Source organism: Schistocerca nitens, chromosome 1 (assembly GCF_023898315.1).
Source record: "Schistocerca nitens isolate TAMUIC-IGC-003100 chromosome 1, iqSchNite1.1, whole genome shotgun sequence".
In the NCBI taxonomy this organism is placed as follows: Eukaryota; Metazoa; Arthropoda; class Insecta; order Orthoptera; family Acrididae; genus Schistocerca; species Schistocerca nitens.
In genome coordinates, this window is record NC_064614.1 from 527832181 (window position 1) to 527857148 (window position 24968).

Consider the following 24968-nt stretch of genomic DNA (forward strand, 5'->3'; position numbering starts at 1 on the left):
ACTAACCTAAGGACATCACACACATCCATGCCCAAGGCAGGATTCGAACCTGCGACCGTAGCGGTCTAGCGGCTCCAGACTGCAGTGCCAGAACCGCGTGGCCGCTTCAGCCGGCATCATTAATCCGTAAAGTGGAGTAAATCTGGGGACAGCACACTTCCTTGAATCCCAGAATTTGCATGCTTACACCTGCGCCTATCAGGGCTGGTCTATCATGTGAAGAATTTAATAAATGAAATTAAATTGAAAGTTTTCTGCAGAACCAAAATACTTTTCACAATATCAGTGTCACTAGACTTCATGTGGAAGATAAAGGTACTACTATATTATTTACACAATTAAATCAAACAAGGTTTTTCCCCACCCAAACAGTGACATTTTCACTTTGTTCTTTCTCTAAGTGAGTATCTATCAGCAAATGACTGTCATTTATTGAAATACATTATAAAACCATATAACCTATCATCACATAAATTACATGTGCTGCAGCTGGGATAAATCAATAATTAAAGGTACATAACACAGCCACTGACATGTTCCAAGTAGTCACCAGAAAAAAATTAACTTGTATCTGGCGATGTTACTAAACTTATGCTCTGAGAACATACATTTCATCACTGATAAATCTCTTCTGTGTATGCGTATGTGTGCATCATGTCACTCTCCGCCCTCCCCCCCCCCCCTCCACCTCCCCCCCCCCCCCCACACACACAGCACGTGAGTGATTCAATGTGAAGTAATCAGTGTAAAAATAAGTTCACATCTTACGAATTTGGTATACATTTGGTCTGAAGAATATATGCTGAATAGCTACTGAAACTCTTCAGTGTGCGTGACTGCATGGGTGGGTGCATGGGAGGGTGCATGCGCGGCCGTATGTTTGATGCAAATTCATATACATACTCATTTCACATTTTCGCACCATTATTTTATTTTCACCTTTGAAGTGGAGTTGTTTTCTACTTAACAATTACCTAATTTCCACTGTCATTGACAACTGCACTCTACCTTTGTCTTGCTTATGAGATCTACTTTACGAAATGTGTGATTACTCTTTCCCAAAAGAAACTACTGTATTAAATCAGTAAATTTTATCACATTTTGGGTCTGTTTTGTGCATCCAACAGTTTGATAAGAGTATTAAAACTGAAGAAGAAGAAAAAAATAATATCTACAGTGGTGTTTTGCATAATCAGAAGACTTCTTGAAGGCTTCATGCAACTGTTCTCACTAAAAGCATTGCTCAAATAAATGCCTAAAAAGGAATAACTAACAGTCTACAAATTTCTGTTACTTAATATTTTTTAATCTAAGGGATTCCAAACTCAAAGTTATCCAAAGAAATTACAAAAGCTCAAAGACAGTAAGATACTAAATAAACACTAGTATAGTAGGTAATGCTACAAATGGATGAATGTAATCACCACTGCATGTAAAGTAAAATACTCAATTTCTAGAAGCAATACTGTAATTTAAAACAAGCTAGATATAGACAGTTTCTTTATGGTCTGCAGCATTTATTATATTACATAAACTTTCTTTTCACAAAGTTATTAACAAAAGTCAGGGCTGTATGTCAGTAAGTTGCAATTACCAAAAGAACAAGAACTACTGCTTCAGAAAATGTAAATTAAACCGTCTCAGTTTGTACTTACCTTTACAAGTTATGGGACATTCAAATAAGTAAATAAAGGTGTTGTGCCAAATCAGTATGGTGCTTGCTAATGTGTAGCAGGACAGTAAGGAAACATGTAATAGTGTATGAGATTACTTAATTTGCTTACAACTGATACTGAGTAGTCAGATATATGTATTGTATTTAACAATAACTTTCACAGCAGGTGAGTTAAACAAAAACATAGTTTCACAGGCAATCATATAATTCTCTCGGAAAATGGCTTTCCATGATTGCTATTTGAAAAACACCTCTGTGATGCCAACACAGGATGAAACTGCGTCAATAATTAAATCACTGAAGACTAAGGCCTCTAACAGATATGATGGGTTTTGTAGCAGGATACTAAAGCATTGTGCTGCATATGTTAGCTGAGTCTTAGTCACATTTGTAATTCTATTTGCAGGAATGGTCAGGTTCTTGAATGATTAAAACACTCAACACACAATGTTCCGAACCCTTTTTGGGCATTTGTGTGATCGTGGGACCTTTCTGATAGACAAACGTGCAAGGAGGCAGGAGACTGTATGTACATCAATATTGGGGGACTATTTCTGTAGGATATCGAGACAAACCCTAGTAAAGGCTCCAGGCAAGTGGCCCACCAACATGGTGTAGGCCGAAGTACGATTATGTGTATTCTGTGTGACAACCACTACTATCCCTATCATCTGCAACATGTTGAACATCTATTGTGATGTGGATGTGATGCAGCTCTGTACTATGTTCTGGGACGATTTGTAGTCATTCCACGCACACCATCCATTTCTGGACATGTGTTTGCAGACCTTTTTTTCCCTGTCAGGAATCCATTCCTGCAGTTTGTCAGTTTTATTAATGTTCACCCTGATGGTTGACTGCAACATTAAAACTGAAATTCTCATTGCACAGAATGGGCGTATTGTTAGTGATTCTAAACAATTAAAATTGTTAGCTGTTCTAATAAGGTGTTTCAGAAACTATCAAGGAAAATTCACATTCAGGATCTTGATCAAAAACGATCTTGATCAAAAACTGAATGCTGCTGTATTTACCTAAATTCAATTTGTATGTTGTTACACCCATTGTTCATGTGCAAATTTACACACTGTGCAACAGTGTATCTTGTCTATACAAACTAAGCTGCAGACAGGGTATTAAAACTAAATAATGCAATTCTTTGTATCAGATTTCCAGTTTTTTTTCCCTTTTCCTTTTAATTTGATTGAATTTATATATTCTTATGCACACTGTTCATACACGAATCAACAATCTAGAACTAGTGTATCTGGTGATCTCAAACAGAATATTCCTGTACATGGAATTGCATTAATCATGGTATCTATTTTGTCATCAGTAACAATTAGTGTGCCTAGTAATTACAAAAAAAACATATAGCACTGCTACTGAAAATTTATGTATTACAGATGCGTTTCTTTTTCTATGCAGTTCTGACAGAGCCATTTTATTGTGGTTACTGTTAAAAAGCTTTCATTGTTTTAGTTCACAAATAGCAACACCTTCCAAACTTTTCACACTCATTATGGCCATAGAAGCATGGTCTTTTATGAGTGTACTTCTGACCAAAAAACCATTCTGGAAGCTGGAGTCAGAGGTTTTGGTTAAACCTCCATTTGAGTTTTTGTGTTGATATTTCCATAGAAATTTTCATCCCAACACATTTGTCTTTATTTCTAACTGAGAAGTCAAATACCAATTTTCATAGATTTAGATTTAAAAAATTTTAATGTAACAAAAACTATTAAGAAAAGGATAGTTGCTACTGACCATATAGTGGAGATGCTGAGTCACAGATAGGCACGACTAAAAGACTGTCAGAAAATGAGCTTTCAACCAACGAGGCCTTCGTTGGAGATAGTACACACACACACACACACACACACACACACACACACAAAAGCACACGCGTCAGCCAGCGCAAGGCACGACTAAAAGACTGTCAGAAAATGAGCTTTCAGCCAACGAGGCCTTCGTTGGAGATAGTACACACACACACACACACACACACACACACACACACACACACACACATACAAGTACACGTGCACACGCATCAGCCAGCACAAATGGCAAATGCAACTCAAACACACATGACCACATCCGCTGGCTGCTGTCATGTGCGTGTGAGTTGAATTTGTGTGTGTGTGTGTGTGTGTGTGTGTGTGTGTGTGTGTGTGTGTGTTTGTGTGTTCTAACTCCGACAAAAGCCTTGTTGGCCGAAAGCTCGTTTTCTGACAGTCTTACAGTTGTGCCTATCTGTGGCTCATCATCTCCACCATATGGTGAGTATCAACTCTCCTTTTCATTATATTGTTACATTCCATCCTGGATTTTCCAATGTTAATATAATGAAATATATTTCATCACCCATTTCGCCCCCCTTAGGGGTTGAATTTCCAAACACATTGAAATGTGTTTTTCTAGCTCAGAAACCAAATAAAAAATCATAGATTTAGCTTTAAAAATACTTTCATAATTAAACATTTACATAACAACTTTCATCCCCTACTTCACTCCCTTAGGAGTTGAATTTCCAAAAATACTGAAACACAGAATTTTTTAATTTCAGTTAAGAAGACAAATACAAATTCACATAGGTTTAGGTTTAAAAATTGTTTCATAATGAAATATTTCCATAAAAACTTTCATCTCCTATTTCACCCTCTTAGGGGTTGAATTTCCAAACACACTGAAACGTGTGTTGTTCTTTTTTCCCTTCTAACCAAGATGTCAAATAATTTTCATATATGTAGCTTTGTTAGTTTCTTAATAATGATTTATTTTCCAAAAAAGGCTTCCAAGCATTACTTCACCCCCTTAGGAGCTGAATATTCAAAAATGCAGAAATGTCCTGTTTCTGATCGAGAAGCATAATACTAATTTTCATAGTTATATCTTCAAAATCGCCTTAATAGTGACATATTTTAAAACCATCCTGCACCCCTATTTCACTCTCTTAAGCATGGAATTTTCAAAAATCCATTCTTAAGTGATACCTACAGTATAAGAACAACAGCTTCTCTGAATTTCAAGTTTCTATCCTAGTGGTTTGGGCTGGGTAATAATGGGTTGGTGAATTAGTCAGGACATATCCCTTTATATATACAGATTACAGCAGTGTCTGTAATAAGTGATAAGCCAACATGAAAATTACTTACCTTGCTTATTTTCATTTGTTTATAACAAGGCAACTTTACTGAAAAAGTACCATTATCAATACCAAAATTATTTGAAACACGAGTGGTGAACCCCGCAAAATACATTCTGTGTTGTTTAAGGAGAACTGTCCTGTTTAAGGAGAACTGATGCAAAAACTAACATAGAACATGTGCACCTACAGAACTATATTGAAAGTCTACTTTCATGGTCTATTTATTTTGTGTTTATGACACCCCTTAATCAACAAAAGGCATCATAACATTTTGTATTTACCAGTCCACAACAGATTGGTGCTCACTGTAAAGAAGGCACAATGAATTCCATACATGCAGTATGAAAAGACTGTGACATATAAGCTTTTGGGCAAAGTCTTCTTCGGAAAAGAACAAAGCACACACATTCACACAAGCAAGCACACCTCACATACACAACTGCTACCTCTGGCCACACTGCAACAGAAACACATTGAATGGGAGCTGCAATCTGAAGCGGGACAGGGAAGGGGGAGGGATAGTACAGCACAAGTGGGGAAAATAGGAATCGGCATTGCCTGGTGGAGCGTGCAGGGGCTAGACATTACAGGACCTGGCTGGCAGATGCAGAATTGTGAGGTAGTGGGGGAGGGAGAGGAGGGGAAAAGTGGGGAGCAGAAAGTAGAGAGCAGAGAAGGGAAAGACCAGAGGGTGTGCGAGCAGAGAGCAGCACACACTATGTGTGAGAGGAGGTGAATTGTAAGGAGGTGACAGGACAGACAGAGCAGAAACAGTTGGGTGGAAGGTGTGGGGACAGCAGGTTCTCGTAGTTTGAGGCCAGAATGATTTCAGAAGCTGAGAATTTGTTGTACAGATAACTCCCATCTGTGTAGTTCAGAAAAACCTGGTGATGCAGGGGAGGTTCCAAATGGCCCGGATTGTGGAGCTACCACTGAAATCAAGTATGTTATGTACATCTGCATATTGGGCCACAGGGTGATCAACTTTGCTCTTGGCCACAGTTTGACAGTGGTCACTCATCTTTGTGGACAGCTGGTTGGTAGCCATACCAATATACAAAGGTGAACAATGATTGTGACAGAGATAGTACATAACATGGCTGCCTTCACAGGCCTCTGACAGGGTACGACAAGCCTGTTATAGGACTAGAGTAGGAAGTGCTGGGTGGATAGCAATATCTTACAGAGGGAGCAGAAGTCATTCTGGGATGCCTATGCCATGGAGATGTGTTTCGGTAGAACCAGCTTTGTGAGTGGCAAGGACTGGTGGAATCTGTAAAGGTGAAGGTCATTGTTAAAGAAGAGGTGGGGTACAGGGGAAGGAATTTTTATGGTTAGGCCAGGCTTTGGAGGGGGTGGGGGGGGAAAGAAGATTCCTTGGTTTAGGCAGCATTTAAGGAACAGGATGAGGGACTAGAAAGGAGTGCCTCCTTTGTCACCCAGTACCCCCACCAGACTGGAACAACTGAACCACATCCTTCAATTGGACTCTGATTATCCATCATCATGTCCTTAAATCAGGGACAGCCATCCCAAGATCCATCCCAGGCCTCCTACAGTGGTGTTCTGTTGCCCACCCAACCCCCACAACATCCTACTCCATCCCTATGCAAATCCCAGCTCCTTATCACAAGGATCATATCACTGTGGAAGACCCACATGTAAGACCTGACCAATCCACCTACCAGCACTTCCTACTCTAGTCCTGTCGTGGGCTTGTCACATCATAGACTGGCCCACTTGTGAAAGCAGCCACGTTATATACTAACTCATATACAAGCTCTATTGCAATCACTGTTCAGCTTTTTAATTGGTATGACTACCAACCAGGTGTCCACAAGGATGAATCGCCATCCCCAAACTGTGGCCGAGGGCAGAGTGGCCCACTCATTGGTGCAACATGCAGCTGTATATAACATGCTTTATTTTAATGGCTGCTTCAAATAAATCCTGGGATATCTGGATCCTCCCCTCCACTATCAGCTTTTCTGAACTGTGAAGATGGGAGTTATTCTTACAACGTGTTCGCAACTCCCAACATCATCCATGTCTCAACCTACAGTAACCCACTGCGAACAAAGCCTCCGCACTTCTTCCGCCACATCTGTTCTCTCACCTCCTTACAATTCACCTCCCTTCACCCACACTGTGCGCTAATCTCTGCTGGCGCACCCACCAGTATTTTCCCCTTCTCTGGTCCCCTACTTTCCTTTCCCTGATTTCCCCCTCCTCTCACTTCCCCACAGCCTCCCAACACTGCACCTGTCAGCCTTGTCCTGCCACATCTAGTCCCTGTATGCTCCACCAGGCTGTGCCTACTCCTCTTCCACCACCCATACCCTGCCATCCCTCTCCCTTTCCCTGACCCACTGTGGATTGTTGCTCCCATTCGACACGCTGCTTTGCAATCTGGGCGGAGTGACCAGAGACAGCAGTCACGGGTGTATGACGTGTGTTTGCTTGTGACAATGCGTGTGCATTTTTGTGTCCTGAAGAACACTTTGCCAAGAAGCTTATACAAACCAGTTTTTTTCATCTTGCCTGTCTGCAAATCAATGCGACATCTTTAAGGTGAGTAGCAATCTATCCTTTGCATAATACTGTTGACATCCCAAACTGGACTTCCCCTTGTTTGGCTATAAATTTATCCAGGAAACTTCAATTAAAGCAATGACAACATTTAAAAAGAAAATAAACAAAATAAAATAAGAATGAACAAAAGGTATAATAACTGGAGACAACATTTTGATGTTCACCCCTCCAAGGTAAAGCTCACTGTGTAAATACATATCAAAATTATTAAAAAAGCCATGTTGGTTGGCTCAAGATATTCAAATGCGTGTAGTGCTAAGTGCTAATGAAACTTCCTGGCAGATTAAAACTGTGTGCCCGACCAAGACTCGAACTCGGGACATTTGCCTTTGGCGGGCAAGTGCTCTACCATCTGAGCTACCGAAGCACGACTCACGCCCAGTCCTCACAGCTTTACTTCTGCCAGTATCTCGTCTCCTACCTTCCAAACTTTACAGAAGCTCTCCTGCGAACCTTGCAGAACTAGCACTCCTGAAAGAAAGGATATTGCGGAGACATGGCTTAGCCACAGCCTGGTGGATGTTTCCAGAATGAGATTTTCACTCTGCAGCGGAGTGTGTGCTGATATGAAACTTCCTAGCAGATTAAAACTGTGTGCCCGACCGAGACTCAAACTCAGCAGATGAGATACTGGCAGAAGTAAAGCTGTGAGGACCGGGCGTGAGTTGTGCTTCGGTAGCTCAGATGGTAGAGCACTTGCCCGCGAAAGGCAAAGGTCCCGAGTTCGAGTCTCGGTCGGGCACACAGTTTTAATCTGCCAGGAAGTTTTATATCAGCGCACACTCCGCTGCAGAGTGAAAATCTCATTCTGGAAACATCCCCCAGGCTGTGGCTAAGCCATGTCTCCGCAATATCCTTTCTTTCAGGAGTGCTAGTTCTGCAAGGTTCGCAGGAGAGCTTCTGTAAAGTTTGGAAGGTAGGAGACGAGATACTGGCAGAAGTAAATCTGTGAGGACCGGGCGTGAGTCGTGCTTCGGTAGCTCAAATGGTAGAGCACTTGCCCGCAAAAGGCAAAGGTCCCGAGTTCGAGTCTCGGTTGGGCACACAGTTTTAATCTGCCAGGAAGTTTCATATCAGCGCACACTCCGCTGCAGAGTGAAAATCTCATTCTAAGTGCTAATGTTTACCTAGTCATTTGCATTTTAGCTGTCATGGGAGAGTTTAATTACAGCTATCATCATTTAAAGTACAAAGTTCATAATTTTCACATTTTTGTTATTTTAAGAGTAGCTTTGCACAGCATGCAGTGTCACATCCATGTAGCCTGATCTATAGTTACAGCTGTCTTACTGTAGTCTTCAGTTTGTCTTTGTTAGGGTCAATACTTCCTTCTATGTTATTAACAGCAGTTCACAGTGCAAGATATCTGGATGGTAATCAAATGGGGAGGGTACATAACTGTCCCCTTATGCCTTAGCAACAGACAGAAGGTGCCGCTCATTGCTGAGAATACATCTGACCCAGCCAGAAACACCTCATCTGTTAGAATGAGAACCAATTTTCCTAAAAGCACAGTGGGTATGTTGTTTACTGGGAGATCCAACACTAGGCATATAATGGACTCGACCAGAAAAACTGCTGGCATAAGGGAAAGGAAGGCCAGAGCGCACTTGTAGGATGGAAGGAGGGGCAGGCTTGTTTGAGATGTGGAACCTCGGCAATAAATTATTAAGAATATTGATTGCAGCTAGCTACAAATTGTAACTCATGTCAACTCGGGTTGAGAGAACACCATTGTTTCCTCAGAAAAATTATAATGGAGTACTATTACATTTTTCAATCAATAGACAAATGCCTAAATGCCAGACATTGTGATAAGAGAGCAAACAATAAAAAATAAACTAAAATCAATCAATATCGAAGAAGAATCTGGATCTGATAAGATAAATGTATGAGTCTACATGGATTGTGTGAAACAACTTTAAAAATAAATAAATAAATAAATAAGAGAGAGAGAGAGAGAGAGAGAGAGCATATGTTCCAAGGAGACTCAAGCAACATATTACATCGTCCCACAAATATCACTCAAAATAACAATCGAATAAAATAAGAGAATTTTGAGCTCATACAGAGACTTACTAACAGTCATTCTTCCTGCACACCATTTATGAATAGAACAGAAAGGGGGAAATTTTAGTGATTCCTGAAGTATCCGATGCCACAGATTCTAGAAAGGCTTACAGCTTCTAGAACGGATTACTGAAGAAATATGCAGGTAAAGCTCTGCTTAACTTTAACACCACAGTGCTTTACTACAGTTGAGTTGAAGTACGCTGATCCCTGACACTGGCAGTGGGCTGGTTGCAGCAGCTTCACAGGCCTACCTAAACCAATACATAATGGTGAGGGGGGGGGGGGGGGGGGGATGCTGAGAGTATAGTGTGGAAGAAAATACACAGACTGAAAGACCTACTGTTGGAGAGACTGTGCCTGCCTTCACAATTCCGAGAAACTGTTGTTGGATTCTCTGCCTCTGAGTGACCAACCCTGCCCTGTCCACTGTGTGCCAAACCTATGTGGCCAAGAAATTGAAGTAGGGCTGTCATAATGATGGACCAGGATATTTTATAAATTAGGTGGACAGCAGAATATTACTTTGGGATAAATCAGAAGGATTTTGAAGAGGATATTGCTCAATACAGAAAATGATGCAAAGTATTCGAAATCTTGATGAAATCTTTTCTGCAACTTCTACATGGCCTTCTATGTGAGAAGGACCACCACATACTTGTTATCACCCAAATGAATGGCCATTATTAAGTTGTAGCCAAGGTCAGTTTATGCTTCTATTTTTCCTCCATGGTCTCCACACTTCAGTTTGTTACACAGGTCTATGGGTCCTCATCTACACTATTCTCTAAACAGTATCCTTCTCTTTTCTCCTGTCATTACTGTCATCCCCCCCCCCCCCCCCCACACACACACACAAACAGTTCTCTTTTACTTAATTAAATATTACACACCACTACCACTGTCTGCACAAGAGTGAACTGTCTACAATGTTTTATGCTGGTGACAGACTGCAATCTGGGTGGATTTTTGACAACACTAGCCACTTTTGCCGGTGAAACATCAGAAAAATCACTAAACAAGTATTAGCTAAAGGTGCCGAGACAAACAAGCAATGTGTCAATGCATACATTAAGCTGCCCTGTTCAAGTTCTTATTTTTATGCCTACCTACCTCCGAACTACTCCACTTTATGGAGAGTGGTTATGTTTAATCATTTCGTAGTTAGTAACTCCATTTTAATTGTTAAAATCCTTAACCCAAATATTCTTCACCATGCAGCATTGCTGTAAAAGATAAACATCTATTCCACTGTGAAGCCTCTCTTCAACAATGTCAATAACCTCATCTCTGGATTCACATTCCGAATCATCTCAGAAACCTACTCCTATTGCTGTCATGGCAACTTCTGCATTTACTAACTATTCAACTGTAACACTTTTCTTCCATTGCACAAAACTAATCTTGCCTATCTACAGGACAACGCCTACAACAATGAAGTGATGATTTCATGTGTACTTTATGTGCACAAAAATGAAATATAAATAAAATTATCTACAGTCCATTCAGCACAGTAGTTCAGTGCAATAGTTGATCATGTATCCTTTTTCCCCTAAACATCATAGAAAGTTGTTGTATACGGGGCAGTCAAATGAAAACTGAACACCTGTCATAATAAACAATCTGCACAACAGGTGGCCCCACTGTTTTTACGTTATGATAGTGTCACTGCTTTGGCACAGGAATGGCGAAGTGCGCCACTTCACAGCATGCAGAGTTGCTGATGGACTGGTCAGCAGTTGACATGGAGATAAGCAAAGAAAAGCAGAGAGGTGTGGTTCATTTTCTGGTAGCTGAAAGTCATTCACCATCACATGTCCACTGTGTATGGTGAACACTGCAAGTACCTGACATATGAACAAATGGCTGAGCAGATTCTGGGAAGGGTGTACATCACTGCAAGATGATCTGTGCCCAAAACAGGCCCATCGAGCCGTTATCCCTGATGTGATGGGAAAGACTGAGGGCCTTATCCAGGAAGACAGATTAATCACAGAGGATCAAATTTGTGTTCAGGTCAGCATTAGCCAAAGCTCCGTCCATACCATCATCAAAGACTACTTGCAATACAACAAAATTTGACTGCAGTGGGTGCCGCATCACCTGACGGAAGGGCATAAGATGGAAAGAATAGTATCAAGTCCGAGTCATCTGCTATAGTACCACAAGGCTGGACCTGTGTTTCTGCCCTGTATCATCACAGGGGACAAAACATGATGCCACCATTTCGAGCCCAAGGGCAAATGACTAGGCCAACAATGGGAACAGCCTACATCTCCCCTACCAAAAAAATCCAAAGCTGTCAACACAAATTCTGATTAGGTCATGATGACCTCCTTGTTATCTTTGCAAAAACAGACATAATGTCTGATTGGCATAACAGCAATCAGTGATTTTATAATGTTACTTATAATCAGTCTTGATTGCAAAAATTTTTTATTCATATGACCGAAACCGGTCATATGAATAAAAAAATTTTGCAATCAAGACTAATTATAAGTAACATTACCTCCTTGTTAGACTGCAGAGAGGCCCACTGCACACTGAGTTACACGACCATGGTGCTTTAAAGACCCTTTGCAGATACTGTAACCTGCCATAAAATCAAAACACTCAGAAATTCTATCAGACAGAATGATCCTGTTGCACGGCAATGAGCCCCCCCCCCTCTGCCCCCTCGACCCCCCCTCCCCCCTCTCCCCTCTCCCCCCCCCCCCCCACACACACATACACACAAACAACACATACACCCTGCCAATCGGACAAAGGTTACACTTCAGCAGCACGCTACACTGCAGCACGCTCCACGCAGCCCAGATCTTTCAACATGTCATTTTAACATCATTGACGGCATAAAGAGAGAGATGTGTGGGCGTCGGTTTCACTTGGACAACAAAGTTTAAGAGTGGGTGCAGTTGTGCATCCATCAGTGGCCAACGATGTTCTACAAAACAAGAACTGATGGTCTCATCTCCCAGTGAACTCAATGTCTTAAAGTGTCTGGTGATTACTTTTGAATGGAACCATTCCCAGGACCTGTTGCGGTGAGTGTTCAGTTTCATTTGGCTTCCCCTCATAATAACGAACACCAATCATGTATGTTGAAAGATCTCACAAAAAACAATGAAAAGTTAACAATTATGAAGATATTACATGGTATCTATATCAGAGTAAAGAGGAAAAAAATTTTTCAGAGGGAATAAGAGCTGAGTGGATGTACTGAATTAATACTTAAACAAGGTAGACTATGATTAAAAAGTTTAAAGACTGAAAGCAAAGAATGGGAGAAAGGAAGCTGACAGAGAGAGAATTTATTACAGGCCTATGACATACAATTTAACATGTTTGTTCAAATGGTGGTGCTGGAACACCTTGTCTAAAATCCATTCAAAACTAATCAAATAATGAAGTATTTTCTGTTAACCTGTTCTCTTTTGGTTAAAAAGTTATCAACAAATGGGAAGAAAAAGAAAAGCTCTTTTCCTAAGCTGCACTAATTTAGTAAGAAAATGCACAATAGCAATCACGACTTGGAAACATTTCAGCTGTCTTCATAAAACATTTACATTCAACTCTAAGCAATCAAAATTGGACACAAAAGGCAGGTATCTAGACGAACCAAAATAGTTGGAAAGAAATCATCTTATCTTCCTTCCACCTGCTACCCTTCACTACCATCCTCCATAACTGATGCACCACTCTTATCCATCTCAAAAGATATACATTAGAGAACATACTGTCACAAAACTAAAATCTCTCATTTATTTTCTTCTAGTAGTTACAAGAAAAGACCTGTCTCCAGAAATCTGTGATATTTAATACGGCATTTAAAAAAATTCAAATGTTTAAATGCATGGAGGATGAAGATGCTGCATAAGATCAGAGCAATGTCTATCTCTATTAGGCAGTCACTATGAACAAATTTAATAAGAACTAACCAGTGAAGTCTGAAAATGTAGAAGTAATTCTTCTGGTACAAACAAGCAAGTTTTCTTACTGTGAACCGAAATTTATCCATAATAAATTATGTCATAAGAAAATTTAAAAAATAAGCCATTACTTCACAATGACAGTTGGAAGTACTATGTACTTTGCATTTTGTTGCAGAATGGGTGATTTTTTAATGATTACAATATCAAAAACACTGAGAACTTCACTTCAAAAATTTTCACAAGATCTTTCCACTCCAACCCTACCATTCCTCCCCCACTCCTCCATCTCCATCACCATCACCAACGCCAACACCATCTCTCTCTCTCTCTCTCTCTCTCTCTCTCTCTCTCTCTCTCTCTCTCTCTCTCACTCTCTCTCTCTCTCTCTCCCCCCCCCCCCCCTGCACACAAGTGCGCACACCCAGACAGACAGACAGACACACACACACACACACACACACACACACACACACACACACACACACACACCACTGCACTGTATTTCTGATCCATCTGCAATTCTTTATAGCAACACTGGTTCTGTTTGCATAACATGTGTCTGAGAATGTACATTCTTGTATCTATCTGTTTCCCTAAGGTAGCAGAATAGGGAAATTTGAGAGAGTCAGTCAATTTTTAGTTTGAACATCCATTTGTGTATATGAAGACAACACAATTATCTTTGAAACTGTCATAAACTACCGTCTTTCTTGAGGATATATCCTACACCCCGATAATCTCAACAATGTTTACGTTGACCCTTTATCTTCAATATGCCCTCCCCTATGTTGATAAAGTAATCCCATTACATACTCTTTCCAGTTATAGTCTTCTATTTAAAATGTGATGGTTGTTCCATCATGCACAGACATCACTATTTAAAAATGTCTCAAACTGCCTCAATTGCCAACAAAATAATGAACAGTATCTCCAATTATTTCTCTGGTCTATTTTTTTAACAAAAGTGTTCACACTCTTTCTCTTAGGCAACCTTATGTATATAATCCAATTAATTTAGATGTCATGAAACTGAAATTGCACACACCCTTTCCTCAATTCAGCACTGCACAATATTATGTTTGACAGTGACACCTCCACAGTATTACTGAAATTCCGCATGGCAAGTAACACTTTACATGTAGAGAAATTAACTTCAGAGCCAACCATGACAACATTGCTTACTTTTAGATAATATTTAACTGAACAATTTTTCCCTGTCAGTAATGAAGACTGTACTTATCTACTTAATTTTTGACTTTTCACCAACCTGTCCCACTACCTTCTTCTTATTTGTCATTCTAATCTGTTCATCTTTCCTCTTGAACTCTATTTATTATTATTATTATTATTATTATTATTATTATATTTATTAAAAAAACACCTCTTTCCTATGTAAGATGGAGATTATTTGTCTACATCTGTATGCTATTATCTGCTTTACTGTGTATTTCACTGATACGAGCCTAATATGATCTTTATGAATATTTCATGGAAAATTTCTTCCACTTTTTTCATGACAATATAGTGTTGTAGACAGTGGTTTAAGTCCCCATTACCACAGCTATTAGTAGAATACTCAACAAAGCTTTTCATCCTACCTTGACTCGCACTCTGCACTGAAACAACTGAAGTTTCAGACACCTGTCCATGGCGTGAGATGGAAGAAGGGTGAATCAACTGACTCTGTGCTATTGCTGGGGTGCTGTTTCCATTTCCACCTGTGAAGTGTGATAAGCAAATATTAATTAAAAGAAATGTTCTAATAAGTACAAGGCAAGTGGGTACTTCTAAGCAATACATAGATACTGTACAATTACTCATATTGTATTCAAGGTGCAATAAAAATGCCATAAGGAAGAAGTTCAATCAATCCTCTGTCAGAATTTTCTAACTGCTATATTCTTTTATAAGCAATATGGTTTCACTGCGACAAGCAAAATGTTTAAAACTTTTTCTCACCAAGCTCACAAGTAGAGATAACTGCATGAATATTTTATAGTAGCATATTTTATAGTATATCATGTTCTTTGGAACCTAAGGAAAGAAGATCAGTGTTTTAATGTCCCTTCAAAGGAAACGTCATGTGGACAGAGAGTATGCTCAGATTAGGGAAATGTTGAGGAATGAAACTGGCAGTGTCCATTTCAAGGGAACTGACCCATAATTTGCCTTAAGCAATTTATGGAAACCACAGAAGCCTATCTCTGGATGGCTGTACAGGGTCTTTAATCATTGTCATCCTAAAGATGAGTCCAGTGTCTTCACTGATGACCCACACAACATTACTCAGTCTTGAAAATCTGAACATCAGTTTCTATCCCAGGTGATAAAAAATATTATGACTGTAATAATACTAAATATATATTGCATTTTCTAATGAAAAAATAATTTCTAAAGATCAAATTTTGTATCCAGCATCTTACCTACAATAAGCACTGTAAAGTATTTCAGAACAGTAGTTATACGTCTACATCTATTCCTCTTGAAGTATACATTCTCAGTATTTGTTCAGAATTCCTGTAGCACTCTTGTGCCTGCAAAATGAATCCTTGATGAAACTCTTCTCCTTCTTTTCATCTTCTTTATCACCTTAATTGAGAATGGTTGATTGGTTTGTGGGATTAAAGGGACCAGACTGCAAATTGAGAATGCCTAGTATTACTCGAACTAATGTATTGTAAGCCGTTCCTTATATAAATGCATTATGTTTCCTTAGAATTCTTCAAAATAATCTCAACCTGGCATCTATTTTTCCCACTGCTGGTTTTATGTGGTCACTGCACTGAAGTTTTCCGCTTTACATAGTGCCACTTTCAGTTACTCTAGTAAGTCACTCCAAGATATTTTATGCCTACTACTGTTTGCAGTGATTTTTGTCAATAGTGTAACCAAAACACAACTGGTCCTCTGCCTATCTATGTGCAATATTTTACATTGATTTACATTGGGGATCAACCACCTGTCTCTGCATGTGATAGTATGAATCTGCATTGAATGCCTTCTAGAAACCTAGAAATACGTCATCAACCTTAATATTTCTATCTAATTCCTTCTGGATCTCACAGGCAAACAGAGGTAATGAGTTTTGCACATTTGCTGTTAGTGATATCTGTGTTGAATCTGAGAAGTTTTGATCCCTAAACAGGTCATAATACAGGAGAATAAAATGTATTCCAAATTCTACAATGGATTGAATATATCAACCTATAATCATGTATATCAATATAATAGAGGGAAACATTCCACGTGGGAAAAATATATCTAAAAACAAAGATGATGTGACTTACCGAACAAAAGCGCTGGCAGGTCGATAGACACACAAACAAACACAAACACACACACAAAATTCAAGCTTTCGCAACAAACTGCTGCCTCATCAGGAAAGAGGGGAAGGAGAGGGAAAGACGAAAGGATGTGGGTTTTAAGGGAGAGGATAAGGAGTCATTCCAATCCCAGGAGCGGAAAGACTTACCTTAGGGGGAAAGAAGGACAGGTATACACTCGCACACACACACATGTCCATCCACACATATACAGACACAAGCAGACATAATTGAACACAGAACAAATACTGTACCAAACTTGCTCAACAAAGGAAAGGTATCCAAATCTGTAGAGAAACCCGTAAGACACTATATGCTGGAGCAGTGGAGGGTACGAAGCAATCGGAAAGAGGTGCAATGTGTCTGCTTGTGTCTGTATATGTGTGGATGGATATGTGTGTGTGTGCGAGTGTATACCTGTCCTTTTTTCCCCCCTAAGGTAAGTCTTTCCACTCCCGGGATTGGAATGACTCCTTATCCTCTCCCTTAAAACCCACATCCTTTCGTCTTTCCCTCTCCTTCCCCTCTTTCCTGATTAGGCAGCAGTTTGTTGCGAAAGCTTGAATTTTGTGTGTGTGTTTGTGTTGGTTTGTGTGTCTATCGACCTGCCAGCGCTTTCGTTCGGTAAGTCACATCATCTTTGTTTTTAGATATAATCATGTATATAATCATATGCATCCATCTGACCCTTCTTGGAAACAGGAACACATTGCACCTCTTTCCGATTGCTTCGTACCCTCCACTGCTCCAGCATATAGTGTCTTACGGGTTTCTCTACAGATTTGGATACCTTTCCTTTGTTGAGCAAGTTTGGTACAGTATTTGTTGTGTGTTCAATTATTTAAAAACAGGAATATCAGTGTTTGCCCAATTATTGAACAGAAGAACTGTATTACAATTTTCTGCAATGAAACAGTTTCAAAAGACTGAACTCTCAATATTTCAGTCTTTGTACATCATCTTCTGTTTCTGTGCCAGTATGATCACTGAACGACTAAACAAATGATTTTGATCTGGTTACCAACTTTACACAAGACCAAAATTGCTTAGGATTTTGAATCAGAACTGTCAGCAACATAAAGCATGGCAGGTCATTCCCAGCCCTCATAACTTAGCTCAGCACATACATGTCTATGGTGCTTAGAATTTTATCCATTCATACTCTGCACTACCATCTCCAGAGACGAATAATAGTGTTGGGTGCATAGATAATTTACGATATGTTTCCTGTCACATTTGCAAGGCAAAAATATTTTCCTAGCTTTCCTAACATCTTATGACCTCTTTTAATATACCTATGACGGTAAGCATAACACAGATTATTTTGCATTCAAAATCTGTAATAACTTCTTTAAACATTATTGAGTTCATAAAGACACCACCACCTTTGGAGTCGAGCCTATTCTTGCAACATATACACCACCAGAATTTAAGATTCTGATGCTATTCACTTCAGATTTCAGTTAGTTTTCTGTTCCTACTACTAACTTGTCTTCACTACCTTTGATAAGTGAGGCTATTTCTGGGGCTTTTGTCAGGTATGCTCTGCTGTAGACCCATACAACATTAACTCTTTTTCTTTCCACTCTACAAGGATGAATGTTTTTGTCTGTGATTAGCATGGCTGATCAACTCCTTTCTCTGATTACAGCATATAATTAATCATCAAGCCTAAGCAAGGGCTCCTAAACTGAAACCAAACTCCAAACATATTCTACTACCTTTTTAACAGCTTCCTTCATGCAGTTCATGCCTAATCTATTGAAAAGGACTCAATTATTCAGCACCCAACAGCAGAGGTTGAGAAATCTGCAGCTGAGATTGTCACAGAGTCTCTGGTTTAACCCTTGGCTCCAAACCAGAGGACCTCAGTCAGTTCTGGCCCTGATGCAGTAAACAGTGAATCGTGCTTCCACCCTGAGGGTAAGGCTAACTGTCTGTACCAATTCAGCCATGCATCTAAAGAAGCCAAGAATAGCCTCAGAACCCAGATTGTAGGTGTCATTTGAGCTAAAATAGGCTATGATTCACAGTCTGTTCCTTTCAGTGCATTCACTAGGTGCCAAAAAGAGTGTCTCCCACATCTCAGAGGCAAACACACAGCAAACATATCGAGTGTAAAATTGCCTTCCTTCCTTCCTGACCTGACTGCTACTTTCCTAAGAGCCTCCATTATCTGCATATCACTGGAGTTCACAATAACCAAACTATTACTCCCTCCATTATTGTATGGACTTGAAGAAAAATTTGCCACAGGTCCAATAGATGAGATATCCCAAGCTGGCTTTGATGTGACATCAACACTGTGTAGTACCGCTAAAGGGGACAGTTGTACAGCAAGTACCTATGTTTGCCATCTGGCCAGAGAGATGTGAACCCACAACAGTTCACTAGTTGATATCAGGTGAGAACTACCTGGTCAGATTGTGTGCATCAGAAGATGCAGCAACAGCAGAGTATTGGGGCATCAGAGGTGCCACAGCTTCTGATGCAGGTGTTCCAACATTACTCCTGCCCAGGGCAGCCACCAGAAGCCTGCTGACTGTGGCCTATGCTGTTTCTGGACAGAAATTCCCCATGTGATCACACACTAGGCAGCTCTAATCTACACGACATTATACACAGATTAAGCAGCAGCACAAGGTGCTGTAAACCCAGAATGAAACGCTACTAACAATAGTATGGCACGAGGTCTTTCAGAAGTACACTATATCTCCACAGCTTCATTTGAATAGAGTGATGGTTAAAAAGCATCAAGTATGTGGTCATATCACAGCCACATACTCACAAAAGTAATGTGTGCAGAACTGGGTAAATGAAGCTTAGAGCCATGTAGATTGAAGACTGTCATATCCACTAATATGGAGTAAATGATGGCCCCGCAGTAATTAACCATTCAACACACTTGTTGAATTTGTAAACTGAGTGTAGATGACGACATTTCAGTTAGTTAAAAACTCTGTTCAAAAACTTCTGTTTGTTTAAAAGCATATAGTTGTAAACATGGTCTACTAGCATTAATTCAAAACTATCACATCTACAAGTCAGAAGAGAACAGCATGGTGCTGCTAGATCATCTCCTGACTACTTATATTTACTTCCACATGAAGTCTCAAAGCTTATAGTGTTATTAAAGGAAACCACAGCACAACAGTTTTGTTGCTACATCAGTGGTGGTTGGCCTTCTCCACTCCTGCCAACACCATCTCTCATGATTTTTTTTGACAGTTTCTGTGCCATGTCGTTCATCGTACATAAGCAGCGGGTGGTGACAATGCATACAAGAAGTAGGAATGTGTTTAACATAATCACTGAATTACCATGTATTATTACTGTCAATGTCAGAAGGCCTAAACAATTTAAGATAAATAGAATTTTGTATCAGGACTATGACCTTCAGTTCAGACACCTCTACAATGAATGAGAAAGACGTTACAAGTTGAAATCCCACTTTCAGCATTCCAAAACTTTGAGGTAACTACAAGAGAAGATGATATTCAAATTCATACAAATTCAACAAGCACCCAAAAAAATTAAATACAGCCACTTCAATTCGATCACTAGTAGTATGAATTCATACAAGAAAATAATGTGCAATTCATGGTTTTGTTCTTGTTCATATACGGAAAGCAAGCAACTGATGTCAATAATTATGAATTGTTTGATGCTTGATATGACTTCTTTGGTGAAGATAAACGATTTCATTTATCAGTTTCTGAACTAGAAACAGTACATACTTATAGCAAATTATTCTTGTTACACATGGAGGTTGGGGGGGGGGGGGGGGGGGGAGAATCTGTGACACATGTAAGTCATTTCAATATATCTTCCCATTACTAGCAAATAATGATGAAAGCTTGTTGGAAAAGTTCACTAAATTCAACTCACTCCTAATTTTGTAAAAATCCATTGTGTTTTACTTGAATAGACAACCAACATAATAAAGCATAGAATTAATTCATATAAAAAAATGTGAATTCATATTTTTTCTTTATTTTTCTTCACATAACCTAAAATGTTATATCTTCAATAGAAAGAGATGATGTTAATGATGATCACAATCACAATCACGTTTAAAATCGCAATTGTACCTACAAACAACACAACAAAGGGTAGCACTTGCTTCACACTGTCAATAAATAAGGGCTGGTTAGAGAACACTTTTCCACATAAGTGATGGAATCTACCTCATTCCAAATCCTTGGCACATTCATGAGGTGAGGAGTTCTCTCAGAATGTGCTCATACAACCGGCAATTCACAAATGACTTCTTCAACAAGGCACATCCTTTGGAAGAAATACTACAGGGAGATGCCAAACTTCCCTTGGATAATGAAATGCAAGAAAGATACCTTGTCCTTGAGGAGGCACCAACATCTTTCTAGTCCTAGCATTATATGACAAGAACGCCAAGACAGAACTTCACACTGACCTAATGATTATGGGATGGGTGCAGTTCTAGTGCAAATTCAGGAAGGTGCTGAAAAGGTGAAAGCTTATGCTTACAGAGTACACTCCAAGTCTGAAATCAACTACTCTACAACTGAGAAAGAGTGCATTGTAGGTGTCTGGGCTATTAACAAGTTCCAGACATATTTATTTGGCAAAACATTCACCATTGTGACATATCCCTATTCTCTATGCTGGCTGATTAGCTTGAGGGACCCATCAGTACGACTGGTGAGACAGCCCAGAAGCCTCTGGATTACGGCGTTATGGAGGTGTACAAAATCAGATGCAAATGGAAGAATGCCAACTGCCTTTAAAGGAATCCTTTGGCAGAACACAGCAGAATAGATGAAATCACAGTCGTCACAGTACTAAATGACATTGCTGCTGAAGAGAGGGGTGACCCAGCACTGCTGAAAAATGTAGAAGCTTTGGAGGAGGAGAATCAAATCAATGGAGAATTCCAATTAATGAATGGAACAATGTACAAGAGGAATTATTACCCAATGGGGCAAAACGATTGTTCGTCATCCCAGCTCATCTACGACCAGCTATCCTGAAGTATTACCACGATGCTCCAAAATCTGGTCACATGAGATTCATGTAAAATCTACACACAATGAGACACGGGTGTCGCTAGGGAGGTCTCTATCAATCCGTTAGACATTACGTGAGCCACTGCAGGGAATTCCAGCGATGGAAACATGTGCCGCACTTTCCTCTGGGGCATCTGGCACCAATTCAGCCTGCGGCAGTGCCATTCCACCAAACTGGAATCGACCTCTTTTGGGAGGTTTCCAAAGTCGATAAATGGGAATTGGTGGATAACAGTCTGCACTTGCTACCTCATCCACTATGATATTACCAAAACTGTGCCAACTGCTGATGCTCTGGAAATTGCAAAGCTCCTTGTAAAATACATAATTTTTAAGCACAGAGCAACCCGTCATGTTCTGGAAAAATTTTCCACTTGAAATTACTATCACAGGTAATTTCACTTTGTGACATCACCCACAAGATGACAATGGCCTACCAAACACAAGCGTATGGCCTTACAAATACTTTAAGATGATGTTGGCTGACATGCTCTTGATATATGTTGATACCGAACAGAGAGACTTTGTTTGGATTTTTATGCCTGTGTGGAAAGTGGGACTAACAGAAAAGTTAGTAAAGCACTCCTTTGGGCCATATCATGTCCTATGTCACTTGTTGCCTGTCACATATGAAGTCAAGGATTACGATCTTTCATCAAGAAGAAGAAACAGAAGCACAGAGACATCGTCCATGTCCCCTACATGAAGATCTACTATAGTCCTGAGGAAGATAACAATGATGGGGACCTCTTGTTCTAGAAAACTAAAGATCTGCTCAATGAACACAAGGTTTTGGTGCATAATAGTGAAGCAGATGTGACAACACAACCATAGTGCAAGAATGTATTAGACAGGACTAATGGCCATATCAAGACCCAAGTTGCTATAGCTGGATCCAATGAGAACATCTGAAACAGCATGTTACTTTTTCCCCAGGAGAGATGGCAATGCAATGAGCTGTGGTGCCCACAGTGTGACATAGCAGTTAGCACCAATGGCTGGTGTGCTGCATGTCACCAGTTCAGTGATTTTTTATAGGGCTAGAGTTTTCTCATGTTTTCAGCAAGATCTTTTGCTACAGTATGACAGTGGAAATTGTTGTATGCTTTGCACATTAATCTTTTTACAGATGCAGGAATTTCTACAAAATTTTGCCTGTCCCCTTTTCTGGATCCTTTTTTGAACCGGGAGTGCAACAACTTCTGCTTTCTCAGCAATTTCTGAATTTTGTAATTAAACTACGGTGGTCTTTTCTGCCTTTAGTTTACTTACTCAGCATATACCTCTCAAAAGGGCATAATTCCTCCACATCTATCATATCAGAGCTAAATGATGTCCATGCAATGTCTAAATAGGATGTTAATAACTGCTTTCTGATCATTGAGGCGTAAATTTCTGATCACTGAAGCATAAAAACTCTCCTAGCCTTCATGGTGGATTTATTAACTTCAGTAATCGTCGTGGTGGTGGTGGTGGTGATATCATGATTAATAATACTCTGAATCCCTACTGACTCTGTCGATAAGATCAAGCCTGTTTGTTGCTACAAAATCTAAAATATTTCCATTACATATGAATTGTCAAACTAGCTGCTCAAGATCGTTTTCAGGAAATGTGTTCTGGACTACTTCACAAGACTGTCTGCCTGTACCATCTGCAGTGAAATCATACATATCCCAGTCTATACTCAAAAGGTTAAAGTTGCCTCCAACTAATACTTTTATGATTATGGTACTTCCAGGCTACTGAGCATAAACTCTCTTCGAATAATTCTACAACTGTTACAGCAGAATTGGGTTGCTAGTAAAAACATCTGATAATTAACTTGAATTCACCTAAGTTGGTTACCTGTTCCTAGATGACTTCATAGATTCGCTTTTAACCTCTGTAGACACAATATTTTTGTTGACTGCAATGAACGCTCTTCCCTTCTACGGAACCTTTCCTGTCTTTTCGATAGGAGTTTCTAGAGAGCAGTAAACTCATGTACTTGTTTATGAATACTTCAGCAGTTTACTGTTAATTTTTTTACATTTGAAGTATCTCTACTTCTAACTACACTCTCTGCATCTCAGTGAGTACTTTGCTACATGAACAGTTGTTTCCTCTGTGTAGTGCACTCCTGACCTATTCCGCAGCCACGCTTACAAACTGAGGATGGCCTCAGAACCCATACAACAGCTATATTGGTGCCTACATGAGCCACAGCTTGAGGATGACTGCATCCTGCACTCTCAATAACCACAGGCAGGGCCTTCTCGGACAAGTTAGGGCCACAGCAGCATACTGAGTGCAAACTGGACTTCCTTCCAGCCCTAGATATTATTTCCTTAAGGGGCTCCCTACTGTGTCTAACAATCGAGCTGCTGATAACTAGCAAACCCTTCACCCGTTTGCTTGCTCGGACCCTGCTAAAGGAGTGGCCACTTGTCCACTCACTGGGTGAATGGGTGATGCCAGATGGCCAGTCCCCACATTGATTCTCCCCCTAAAATGGTGGGAATACTTTACTTACAACCTGCCGTTAATCCTACAGTGTGTGCAAACTCCTGCATCAGGTATGCTGCTACACCCTGAGACAGCAGCCTGTGGACCACCGACCATGGCCAACAGTGTCTTAGGGCATTTGAGAACTGCAGCCAGGTCGTCCTGCATTTGCACATGGCATGCAAGTTCCCTATCCAACCTAAGACAATTATTCGAATGAAAATGATAGGTAAGAAAAAAGAAGAAAATTAGTGTCCTGGAATTATATTCAGTAATAAACAAATTCACGCTAATCTCTTAAAAAAACACGGGGGGGGGGGGGGGGGGGGCGGGCACACGTAAGAGTGTGAATGTGAATTGTAGAGTGTGTGTGTGTGTGTGTGTGTGTGTTTTCCCTACAAGCTTGAAAAAGGAAGTGCATTCCAAAAGCTACCAAAGGTCTGTACATTCTAGAGGATTCACATGAGCATGCATGCACGTGCAAGCTCACGTGCCGCGCGCGCGCACACACACGCACACGCACACACACACACACACACACACACACACACATACAAAACCTAAAAATAATAATAATATATTTGAGTCTATCAATTTCAAAATATTTTCAATTTTTTTCATGTGGTTAAAGTTTAAAGACAAGTGCTGAAATGGAGAGAAGCTGGCTCCAAACCCTGGATCATGAAAGACGTA

The 24968-nt window shown here is 40.0% G+C and overlaps 1 protein-coding gene across 13 annotated transcripts in view; it reads right to left on the minus strand.

Moving 5' to 3' along the window:
• LOC126253413 (broad-complex core protein isoforms 1/2/3/4/5-like) overlaps positions 1-24968 on the minus strand; it is a 492630-nt gene that overhangs the window by 279952 nt on the left and 187710 nt on the right. For all 13 annotated transcript variants that reach the window (XR_007545956.1, XM_049954773.1, XM_049954806.1 and 10 more), the window contains one exon: positions 15019-15138. Coding sequence is in view for 12 of the 13 variants with exons in the window: in XM_049954773.1 (XP_049810730.1) it covers positions 15019-15138 (120 nt within the window). In the remaining variant the exon portion in view is untranslated. The remainder of the gene's footprint in view (positions 1-15018; positions 15139-24968) is intronic.